The sequence below is a fragment of the Biomphalaria glabrata genome, chromosome 6 (assembly GCF_947242115.1).
Source record: "Biomphalaria glabrata chromosome 6, xgBioGlab47.1, whole genome shotgun sequence".
Taxonomy (NCBI): domain Eukaryota; kingdom Metazoa; phylum Mollusca; class Gastropoda; family Planorbidae; genus Biomphalaria; species Biomphalaria glabrata.
This window is the reverse complement of record NC_074716.1, coordinates 13,551,800-13,564,343: the sequence shown is the minus strand read 5'-3', so window position 1 is coordinate 13,564,343 and position 12,544 is coordinate 13,551,800. Positions and strand designations below refer to the sequence as shown.

General features: G+C 36.5%; 1 protein-coding gene across 9 annotated transcripts in view; it reads right to left on the bottom strand.

Annotated features, from left to right (window-relative positions):
• LOC106052128 (cubilin-like) overlaps window positions 1-12,544 on the bottom strand; it is a 300,170-nt gene that overhangs the window by 88,016 nt on the left and 199,610 nt on the right. For all 9 annotated transcript variants that reach the window (XM_056033924.1, XM_056033928.1, XM_056033926.1 and 6 more), the window contains exon 4: window positions 9,301-9,388. In XM_056033924.1, coding sequence (XP_055889899.1) covers window positions 9,301-9,385 — 85 coding nt within the window. In that variant the 5' untranslated portion in view covers window positions 9,386-9,388. The remainder of the gene's footprint in view (window positions 1-9,300; window positions 9,389-12,544) is intronic.

Sequence of the window (12,544 nt, the reverse complement as noted above, 5' to 3'; positions counted from 1 at the left end):
CACTGGTTTAAAGATTGTCAAGGGAACTGGATCAAGTCATCACAGAAACGAAGTTATCTACAAGTCTGCACTGCATAGTTTGTGTGGGTATCGTACAAAGATTGTCAATGGAACAGGATCAAGACAAGTCTTTACAGAACCAAACCGTTATGACAAACGCACGAGAGAAACAAGTGTCATTCTAGTCTGATCCTGTCGAATCCAGTGACGTCCACTCAAACATTTGTCAACAAAGTGAAATGTAATTTGGTCTCTCCCGTCAAATCCGAGACCTCGCCAACTCCGAAGGTCTACAAGCTGCAGGAATATGTGTAGCAAGATTGTACATCCGCTCTGACCTCGATCTACCTCCTAGGCATCCCTTTCTTTATTTTTAGATTATTTGTCCGTACTGTCCAATGAGTGTACAATGTTGTGTAAGACAAGAAAGATTAAAGCTTTATTCTGATAATCTCTTTTTGGGACAGGGTACCGCCATTGACATTAATATTAGTGACATAATAAGAGCTATTTCAATATATACTTTTAAGTCACGTTAATGCAAAGTGTATCTGTAGTTTGTTGTATTTCGCCTTTCGTCTTCTCTTTGTCTTTCTTTCTCTGAAATATCTCGTGGTTTCATCGGAATCTTTTCAGCCAACACAACCAAACCATCCGCTCACCTTTCCTCAGAAACATGCACTTACACTTGACAACAAGCATGCATCACATTCTATACCGATTCAACTCCAAAATGTCACTGGAGTTGATTGATCTCAGCCACGTATTTCCTAGAAGGGAATGATTTCTGCTAAATATGTATTTTAAAGCAGGAACAACACCTTCAGTTCTGATCTATATAAGGTTGTCATTCTAATTACCGACAAAGACTGATAATAGAGCAAAATTAATGAATAATAACCCAGCGTTTGCATGGATATTTTGACAAATCAAGTTACAGGAAGTCAGGAAGAAATACTATTTTTATACATAGTAAGTGACCCTGCCAACTATACACTGATTATATTATTAGCACAAAATTTGATATTTGGAACTTCTTAAAAAGCTCTCAAATAAAAAAAAAAGGGGGGAAGGGAATTGGCTTCGTGTGCAGATCCTAGCTGTCATGTTGGATTGGGCATGACATGGCACTAAAACCTGGCTCACTTTTGGAGCCTACTCTGGCCACTAGAGTTTATGAGCTCTCTTCAGGGTTTAAAGATGCTGGCTAAGGAAAAAAAAAGACTATCCCAGCTGGCATATTTTTAAACGAATAACTTTGAAGTCTTTTACTTCTGTTCGCTTCAAGCGGGTGTATCTTCTTTGTACTGCGTTATTAAATATGTCCAGCCTAAAGAAACACACACACACACACACACTCTACTAATTACGCACAAACACTAACCATTCACGCATTCACGTTTTAGATTGCCCCCATACTTTCCGGTCATAATCTACGATAGTCGACTTTATGGCGGAGTGGTAGAGTGGACTTAGGAGCAGAGTTCAAATCCAGAGGGTAGAAATTCATAGTCGATAACATTAAAGGAATCAATCCAAAAAATAACCGATTAGTGAATCATTTAGAACTATTTAATTAATTTTGTTTTATGTAGCAGAAAAGGGAGCTAAACACTGTAATTTTCAGTAAATGGCAGTAATTATCTGTTGTTTCCCTTAGTTAAGCTTTGTTTTCAAAAAGGTATTCTTTTTTTCTAATGCTTGTTTAGTGTTGTTTTTTTCCCAACAGGTCCTGATAGATACATGAAAGTTTATATTAACAGCACTGGCTGTTTTGATATGTATTGTGTAGGAAACATAACACCCTCGCTAATATTTGCTCAGAAACAGCACAGCTTAGAGCATACAATACATAGCAGTTACAGTCACAAGTTGAACGCAAGTTTAAGATAACATCTAAAATAAATAAAAAGTAATTAATAAAAAAGTTTATGTAAGGGGAGCAACTCCACATTTATTAACCGTATCTCTCTATATTGTAGAATTTGTTTTCTCTTTCGACATAAATTCAAATAATTAATTTCTACTACTTAATTGACTATGTGTTATTTTTTTTAATTGATTCATGTATTGTTTGTTACAATAAATTATTGTGTAAAGTTTGAACTTATTCCGAAAATGCGTGTGGGAGACATAGGTTTTACAAAAATTGTACCAGACAGACATAGCGTATTGATATAAGATTTGTAATAATATTTTTTTTTTTAGAAAATTCTGTCTTTACATGTCAACCGAACTAGTCTTTCTGGTTGTTCTTCCTTTTAAAGTTCTTTTCTTTTACTCTTTATTTCTTTCCTTTTTTTGTTTTCTATCTTTTCCTCTTTTTCTGTTTTTTTCCCCTCTCTTTCTTTTGTCTTTATTTTATTTATTTCCTTCTTTCTTTCCTTGTTCTTTTTTTTTCTTTCTTCCATTACTTCAGGATAAAAGAGACTACTCCAGTAGCTAGGACTTGTAAATATCTTGTAAATAAACCTGACGCTCAGTTTTTATCTTTCTAAAATGTCACTAGAAGAATCGAATTACTAAGTCCGACAACTCATCTTGGCTTACACAATTCTCTCCTCCTGATTTTCTTTTCAACGCTGTATTTTACAAATGTTGTGTGAGTATATGATTAACATTAATGTGAGGTTCAGCTTCCTTATACTATAGTTCGGTACAAGTGTAATCGTTTTATAAGCATTTATTAAGCGAAACAGTATCATAGATCTAGTAGCATTGGTCAGATTGTCAGGTCAAATCTTTGTTCAAAACGTTTTTAACATGAAAATACTGAAGCATGTCACGGCTGCATAAAGGAGCATGAAGGCAATACATTGCTGACTAACAATACTAAAGCCTTAGTCTACCGGACCTGTGTGACGAGCACTCTGCTGTACGAAAGTGAAACCTTGGTCAACCTACCCATGGCAGGAAAAATAAGCTAAATATCTTCCACATCCGATGCCTAAGGTGGCAAGATAAAATACGAAAAGCAGGGTGCCAGGACATCCGCTGTGTTATCAGCAGCAGACGCCTTAGCTGGCTTGGTCACGTTCATAGAATGCCACAAGGTCGACTTCCACCAGACATTCTGTATGGTGATCTAACAGAAGGATTCCACTTTTAAGGTATACGGATGTATGCAAACGCGACATGAAGCAGTTCAAAATTGACACTAACAGTTGGGAAAAAAATGGCACTGGATAGATCCACATGGAGAGCGAGCATAAAGGAAGGGTCACGGATTGCAGAAAGTATGCACAGCAGAAGTAGAAAGAAGGGTGAAAGTGAGACGTCACTTGGTGATTACATTTGCCCAACCTGTGACCGCAGCTGTATATCAAGGATAGGCCTCTTTAGTCACACAAGAAGTTGAAAATGGAAAAGATTATCTCACGAGACAAGCCATACTATATACTATATGGCTACTCATATCTCTATATCTAGATGAAGATCTAGTCCTTACAACTTTCCTTACACACTTAATTATATAAAAACACACTAGTTCATTCGGCTTTCTCGTAAAAACAATATATAGAATCTACTTATGAGATAAAATAAATGAATGTTTCACATCCAGTCCATTCTTGTTATTTAACACAGAAACAAGGGCAATAATCTCCAGTTTACATGCCAACTTGTCTGCAGAAAGAAACAGACGCGTGCACTCAAAAATCTCCTTTCTAGTTTGTACACAGCGAACAGAATTCAAAGTCTGAGAGAGGATGTACAGAGAAAACGTAATGGAAGACTTTAGAGACAGACATTAGGACAGACAGCCCAAGGAGAGGCCTAAGAGCCCCTAATGAAGAATGTCTGCAATGTGAATATTGAAGTCTATCCATTTTTTTTTTTCTCGTTGAGCATGAAGCAAGAGGCAAATGAACTTTGAAAAGAGAGAGAGTGAGAATTTGAGTGGGAGTGAGGGAGGTTACAGTAATGTGAAGTTGGGGGGGGGGCGGTGTTGAGAGGTAAATCAGACCTGATTGATGCTATAGTGGAGGTAGGGGGAAAATTTAAGGAAAAAAATGGTTCTGAGGAATGTGGAGAATGTCCCAGACTTGAACAGCAGAAGTTGGTGGGGAGGGAGTGGCGGGCAGAAATATATTGAATGGAAAACAACTAAGCGAGAACTTGACACCAAATGGGCGGGAAACTGGGTTTGACATTTTGTGTATTGGTAGTTGGAGTTAACTAGAGGCTGGGAGATTGTCGATCAACTAGTTTGGGGTAGTGGTTTAGGGTTAGGGTTAAAGTTGTTTATGGTGTAGTAGATTAGCTTAGCCTGGGACTAGACGGGTAAAAGTACACTTAAAAATGGGTATTTCAGATTGAAAAATTATAATGTTGAAAAAAAATAATTTTTTTTTGGTTATCAAAAGTTTTCTTAGTTAACACAGTGCTAGTGAATTAGTTATGGGTGCTAACAAAGGCGTACCCTAAGCTATGAGAAAAGACAATCGATGCGACAGAAATAAGATTTATGCAGAGGCAGAACCTAACCTGGGACACTTGCAATTTAGTTTCTTCTACAGCAGTGTTTCCCAAATTGTGTTCCGCGAGGCCTGAATAGATGATCCTCAAACTACTGAAATACTACACTAAAAAGCCACCACGTGAATAAGGCTCTAAAAAAATAAGCAAAGTGTTCCGCTAAATGCACAGATTGTGCGATGTCGCCTGGTAATAACAAAGTTTGGGAAACACTGGCCTACATTATTTTTCTGATTTCTGTTTTTTTTTCCCTTAACAACTTTGTCTTAATTTTGGATTTATGAAACATTTTGAAGAAGCATCCACTCATGGCGTCCTAGGATCTTTAAAGTGAATGAGTTGATTGCAGTGGATATTTAAGTTATTACCACAAGGAGTTATAAACTAAAAAACGAAAGTGAAATCGAGATAATGAACTTATTCATGGTCACACACACTCTTTCCTGAATCGTTTCTACGGATTTATTTGTACAGACTCGTATGGCAATTAAATGCACATGCTTCAGAGTTGATTAAACTTATGTTCAATCAAAACAATGATAAGAAATGAACAAATATGTAGAGTGGTCTTTGTCTCTTTGTAAATACCGTAACCTCAAAATAATCACATGACAATCATGCTTTATTTCGTTTTCCTATTTTGCATAGAGACAGGAGGACACTATTATTTCTAAATGAATCTGTGGTTTAATTGCTTTGGTTTGGATCATCAGTTACATAAAAAAAACACCTTCTCCCACGCATGTCCAGGCAGGTCATTGGAAGCCTAAGATCAAGGGAATTCGGTGGCTCCAAATGAAATAAAGAAAAAACAAACAAAACGAAACAGTGAAAAAAATAAAATTATGCATTTATCAAAAACCTGCCCATCTATATCTAAACAAACAAATAAATAAAATTCATATATGGCAAATTTTCATACTATAGACAAAATAAGATGAATAAACATAGAGTCCTAGTGCTCTACTATGTTTGAGATCTGATCCAAGTTTCACAATATTTTCTCTAATTATTTTTTTAGTTCCTTACGTCGACACAATATATCGAAGGCCTTCGTAGCTGCCTAGTTTGCCCATGCCTAGGACCGGACCTTGACCAGGGTAAGTTCTGATTAATCTAAATGCCCAGCTTTCTCTTGAGTTGGGATAAAAACCCAGCTATTTTTTCGTCATTAATAACTTGTGTCTTCACCGACGCCAAAATGTGATTTTAAAAAAGTCCTTTCTAACTGTTCCAACTTTTTTTTTATGCCACAGTGCTAAACAATCTTCAGATGTCAAGATAGAGAAACACTGGGTCGAGCTACAGTAGTGTCGACAGACGAAAAGAAATGACCTATACAACTAAAACTAAGCCAATTACCGCCATACCATTGACCAGATCATTTTTTCAAATGTTTTGTTGATCAAGAGTGTAAGCTTAATGCAAGTCATTGTTTGGAACACGTCCAAATTGTGTAAGAAAGTGTACGGAGTACAAAATGACATTGTTCACATCTGCTGCTGTCTGTCACTGATCTTACTACCTGTCAATCTGATCTTTGTACAGACATCTGATTGTTGTACAGACAGCTGATCTTTGTACAGACATCTGATTGTTGTACAGACATCTGATCTTTGTACAGACATCTGATTGTTGTACAGACATCTGATCTTTGTACAGACATCTGATCTTTGTACAGACAGCTGATCTGTTTACAGACATCTGATCTTTGTACAGATATCTGATCTTTCTACAGACATCTGATCTGTTTACAGACATCTGATCTTTGAACTTCCAGTTTGAAGTATTTTTCTGTATTTTTTAAAAGTAATTTTCTGTACCATGAATCAATCAGATTTAGGATTACCACGCATTAATCTACTACCTGAATAAATTTTGTCAAATGTGTGTCTTAAACAAAGCAGAGAAATTTGTGTTTGTTCAGGTATCTACTTTGATCAACATAGTGACAAAAAGAAAAGCATTCTTAGTAACTTAGTAACTTATAACTTACTAACTTAGTAACTTAGTAACTTAGTAACTGGTTTCAGCCATTTTTATGACCTTTTCTGTGTTTCAGTTTATAGAATCTTTATTTTGTGTATGTGTGTGTGTGTGCACGTGTGTGTGTGTGTATGGAGAGAGAGAAAGAAAGCTTTTAACCAAGTGTCCGTGCCCTGTCAAGTTTAGGTGTGCTGCTCGAGCTAGGAGTGTAGATCAACCAAAACATCATTCAGAGATCTCAGACTTCTTTTGATTACAATTCATAGTTGGCAGCTACTGCAGTTAATAAAATCACGCGTACAAGTAAGTATAGTAGGTGTTAGCAAAATAAAAAGAAAGTTGTATAGGTGTTATCAAAATAAAAAGTAAATTTTGCCCACATCCACACAATAAAAATGTATTTCAAAAGGATCATCGCAATTCAAAAAGAGTTTTGAAAAAATTAATCACAATGAATATAATTTCTTTTTTTTCTTTATCAATTTTCTTCTCAAGGTTTAAAAAAAAAAAATAAGAAGGTATTTGTATGCTTACAACTATGTTAAAGTTTGTTGAAATATTTTTATTTTAATTAAACCTGTAAAAGTAAATTAAATCTAGTTTTGTTTATTTTTCTAAATTAATTTGTAAGAAAAGTGTTTTCAGACATATAGTAGTCTGATTACAAGATTGCATTTCGTAAACCAATTTATTCTGTTCTGTGATTGTTTAGTCTGCCCAGTAAATTGTGTAATACAATCTTAATGTCTGGCTTACATTCTTTAAAATTCTTTTTTATGAAGAGATCCATCGTTTGTAGCCTAACAACTAACAAAAGACACTGGCTGGAATTATATTTATTTAATATACACATATTCAAACGCTTGAATAAAAACAACACCAGCAACAACAACAATAAACATGTTGTTGTTGCATTGTTGTAAAATGTAACAAACTAAACAATGTCAAGGACGCTAAATGTTGTAAATGTTGCCAACTTAATCAGGGGCGGACTAGGTGTCTAAATCGACCCAGTCATTTCTATACACTCCGCCCATAAAATGTATATCATACGATGGGCCTCCAATTTTAGGTCTACCTGTCATCAAAATCATTGTAAAAGTTCAATAATTTATCGATAACTGTACGCATGCTCTTTATCTTTATAAGAAATGTAGGACTTATGTTGCTTTTTCATCGCTAAGTGTTTTCAATAAAAGGTTATGGATCTCAGATCAGAATGCTAATACATGACCACTACGGTGCACCATATCTGGAAGTTTTTGGAAGCAAAAATGGGGGGCGATGGAAAAAAAAGCCCTATTTCAATAATTTGATGTGGGTCATTCAAATGATAAGAGAAAGAAAACAGATGACAAATATTGATCTACAAGAGAAAATGATTAAATCGGTATTTTTATATTAAAAAAAAAAGAACAGCGAAACACATCAGAGTGGACATATTTTTTGGTTCAAATTAAAACCCAGTTTGCCACACAGATGACTGGAACTAGATTCTAGCAGACGACATCTGGTACATGTCAATTCTATACGAAACTCATTTATCATACTATGAGTGTATAGGAGGGAGGGGGGGTGGGCGGAGGCAGAGCTCACAAATACGTTGCTGGAAGGCCAGATCTGATTTGCATTCTTTCATTTTCTGTGTGAGAGTGTGTGTATGTGAGTGTGCGTGTGTGTGTTAGCCTGGAAGTAGTAGTACTGCAGTGAATAGAAAACAAGAAAACCAAAAACCAACAAAGTGGACGACGTTTACAAATAAGATTTATTGCGAACGACTGTTTTACTTTAACTCTTTCACTCCTAACTGACGATACCAGCGTTGATTCCATCAGAATGTGGTAAATAATTACGGAGAGAAAGAGTTAAAACGTGTGTTCTACAGGGCGATGCACATTGTCTAGATATTGTCTCTGGTAGTTCTAGACAGACGGCACAGTACAAAAAAGAGACACTGACAAATTAAACATGAAACAAGAAAAAAAAAATACTTAAAAAAAAACCAAAGCTTATATGAAGTGTAATTGTATTAATTAGGTTGGATCAGTCATGGGATTTAATTTGTTATAGATCTAGACCAACAACAATAAATCTGTGAGATTAGAACTATTTTTACCAATTGTTTTTGTTTAGCGCTATTTCACGCTCTTAGCTTTCTCAATGCGCTATGATGCTATCACTTGCCTGGACCAGTTAGGAAGAGAGGGGGAAAGGAAAGAAGAAGGAATATGTGTGAAGGTTACCGTGATAGATTTTTAAATGTATTTTATAAAGTTGTATGGCTTCAGTTAGAACTCGAGGGCTGAAGCCTCCCCAGGCCAATGAACTAACCACTGTGCCAGCGAACTGTTTATGAAAATAGAAAGCTTTATAGCTGTCTATTGTTAGTTTCAAACCACCTTATTCTCTACACAAAGTATAAAGGAGACTAATTAAACTTATACCGCCATATCTGTCAAGCACAATTTCTTTCTCTTGTTCGATACAAAACAAAATAATTAATGAACAGTAGTTAAATAACTAATTTTAAAAAATTGTAAATGAAATAATTGTGCCTAATTTCAACTTGATCTGAAATTGGGTGTGGGACAAATGACGTGTACAATAATTATACCAGACAGACAGACAGACAGACACAGTGAGTTGTAACAATGCAGTTAACATAGACATCACCGGAGAAACAAATGATAGTTAAGCCCCTTTAACTATTACGCATTTTGGCGTAACTTTAAAACATTCTTATGCAGACATTCTTTTTTGTATAAATATTGATAAATATATTGTATAAACAAACTCATACACTCAAACAAATCACACACACACATGTGAGCTACTTACCCAGTTGTCCAGCTACCTCCGTCACCATAGCAACGACGAAGATGAAAACTGGGCCCAGGAACCGGAAGTCACCAATAGAGGACATTTTCTGTAGAAGAAATAAAATATATACTTAGAATATATCCTGAAACAAACTAAATAATGCTTGACGTTTAGGCCCTACTTTTGCTCAGTCTCATTAACACATCAAGAGATTCTGACATATCCATACGAAGTTTTTTTAATGTTTGTTTAACGCTTTGAAAAAAAAACAAAACTAATGCGATGCTGAGACTAGAGACACATTAATGATATCATCTAATAGCATAGTCTTTCATTTTCACTGTTGAAGGATACAAAGGACTGGATTGTTGATCCTCTCCAGAGATCCAATCTACACTTTTAAATCAACAACGAAACCTGCAGTGCAAGAAGCACGATCTAGTATGTGTGTTTACATGTGTATGTGTGTGTGTATGTATCTGTGTGTACATACGTACATAGGCGTACAAGTGCGAATGAAAAAGAAAAAATAATAAAATTCTCAGAAACAAAAACAATAACTTAAAAAAAACAAACAACAACAACAACAAAAAAACAGAAAAAAAACAAACTACAATAATTGTATAAGTTTTAATTCCCTACCCCCCCCCCCCCTTATCTTAAATATGGATTTTATGTGTTAAAGACATCCGAATCCATGCAAATAAAAAATAGTCACATCGAAATGTAGCTGGAACTACACGGCCCGCGGACCGCAAGCGGTCTCCTGCCAGAGGCTATGCCGTTTGATGTCCCTCGAGTGAGTCACTACACACAAAGAGTCTGTCCAGTTCCATGAATAGCCGCGCGTACATTAAAGCTTTTTATTGATATTAATTTAATAGCTGTAAAGAACTAAAAAATAAAAGTTTACTTGTGCGTAACTTGAGATTCCTCTTTAGTTCCTCTTCCCAATGAGCTGTCACACGATTGAAACAAAAATTGTTTTGTAATTCATTAGGAGAAAGTGTGTGTTTAAGAATATGTTTGTTAGTGTGTCGCCGACTGCTTCACGATCAATACACACGTTCTGTTTAGTATTGTGTATTATTTCAGACACGTTTTGACATACAAACAGACGGAAATGGGTAAAAAACCTGGCCAAACCGGAAGTGGATACAAAAAATGTTACGCACAGTGCAGACGCCGTGGAAAGAGTGATTCTGTGTTACATTTAATCCTGCGACATGGGTGGTCTTAGAATGGTCGTTGAAGAGGGAGATACATCTTGCGAGAATAACTTGATTGAAAACCATGGGCAAATAGTGAACAAGAGCCGATCACTTAACGGAAATCTATTATTGGACGTCATTAAGCAGTGCATGTAATCTGATTATCCAGTGATACGGGGAATCAAAATTACGCCATGCCGTGATCAATTAGCTGCTTTGACATCAGACGAATTCAAAAGTAACTAGATCTATATTTATTGGCGACGTGTGGGGCCTTAATTTTTTCGCTAGTAAATGTTGTATTTGTGTTTTGTGTGCGTGGGACGGGTGAGAATATGAAATGTTTGTGAGTTAACTGTATGGAGTGTGGTATAATCCACTTGGCTGTATGAGGGGGCTCTAGTTCGAGTCCCGTTGCGGGTTTGACATTTAATTGGAAATTTTACTTTAGCTGAGCAGTGGCGTAGCTAGGATAGGGGAGGAGGGGGAGAAATAAAAAATCCCTCCGGGCCCCCACTTGAGGGAGGCCCCCAAATGAATGTTTTTTACGTTAAAATTAAATATTACGCAAAATGCAGGAGCCCCCAAAGTGGTCAAGCTCCCCCGGGCCTCCAAATGATGGAAAATTCCTAGCTACGCCCCTGTAACTGAGTTGTGTTTGCTGAGCGCCCAAAGGAAACTTTCTCCCAACTACACCCTCCCTTCACGTTCTTCAAGAAGTTTGAACCAGCACGCACAGAGCATGCCACATGAGCATTTAGGACGCGCTAGACTCAAGTACCGAGGCGCCGTGGCTGAGCGGTAAAGCGCTTGACTTCCGAACCGAAAGTCCCGGGTTTGAATCTCGGTGAAGACTTACAATTTTTTATTTCGGGATCTCTGAGCTGACCCAGCTCTAATGGGTACCTAGGGGAAAAGTAAAGGCGGTTGGTCGTTGTGCTGGCCACATGACACATTAGTAAACCGTTGGCCACAGAAAAAGATGACCTTTACATAATCTGCCCTACAGAACACAAGGTCTGAAAGGGGAACTTTACTTTACACAAAAGTGCTACTACTAATAATGGTAATAATCAGTAGAAAAATTTTAAAAACTTTTAAGACAAATTGCTGACAATGGTACTATAAGTGTAGGTCATTGCAGTACAGGAACAAAAGTACCAACTAGCCATAAGTATTTTTGTGCTTAAGATATGAAATTAAACATTGTCTTTATCATCTTGCCAGACTTCACACAGCAGAAGATAACGCCAGACGGACAGCTCATTTCTTAGACTAGTACTTAGCTGGGTGGTTCATTCTTGTGCCAGACACAGGTGTTTGTCCAGTCATTAGCAGGCACTGGTCAGCTGGCCTGTTTTTTTTTTTGTTTTTTTTTTTAAATTTCACGTTACATCTCCTGATTAGTGAATTATTTCAGAAGGCGAAGATAATTCTGATTTGCTTTCGTATAGAAGAATTGTATTCTCTCGTGACGCTCAGACAAATGACGCTAATTATAAGGACACTTCAATTATCTTTTACGCAGCTCCCTTGGAACTAATTAGCATTTACAACTTAATGCATGTGTGTGATTTGTGTACAGCATATTGTCATTTGATAACGTAGCACACTGATGAGTTTAACACAGTATATCTTATAACCTTTTAAATTACATACATTTGTTTTCAGAAAATAACTCTGTTTCAAGATTTTAGAAAAAAAAATATAAATGCTTGCATAGGCTTTTTTTTTGGGCGGGATGGGGGAAAATGGGTGGTGGTGGAGGTCTAAAAGAAACAAGTTCACCTGATGGGAATGAAATAACGTAAGATTTGATAAAAGTTAAATCTCTATCTACAAGACTACATGGGACCTAGGATTTCCCTGTCATATATTAACTTGTAGAGGAGTCATGACGCTGACTACAGCCGTAGCTGGCTCAAACTGTAGACGAAGACATATACAACAATTTTATTAAACAATATTTTGGTGTAGCTCGCTTGTTTTGCGAAATACAAGTACAAATATTCCTTCTCATTTTTTTGCTAAGGTCATGTATCGAGAAGTTT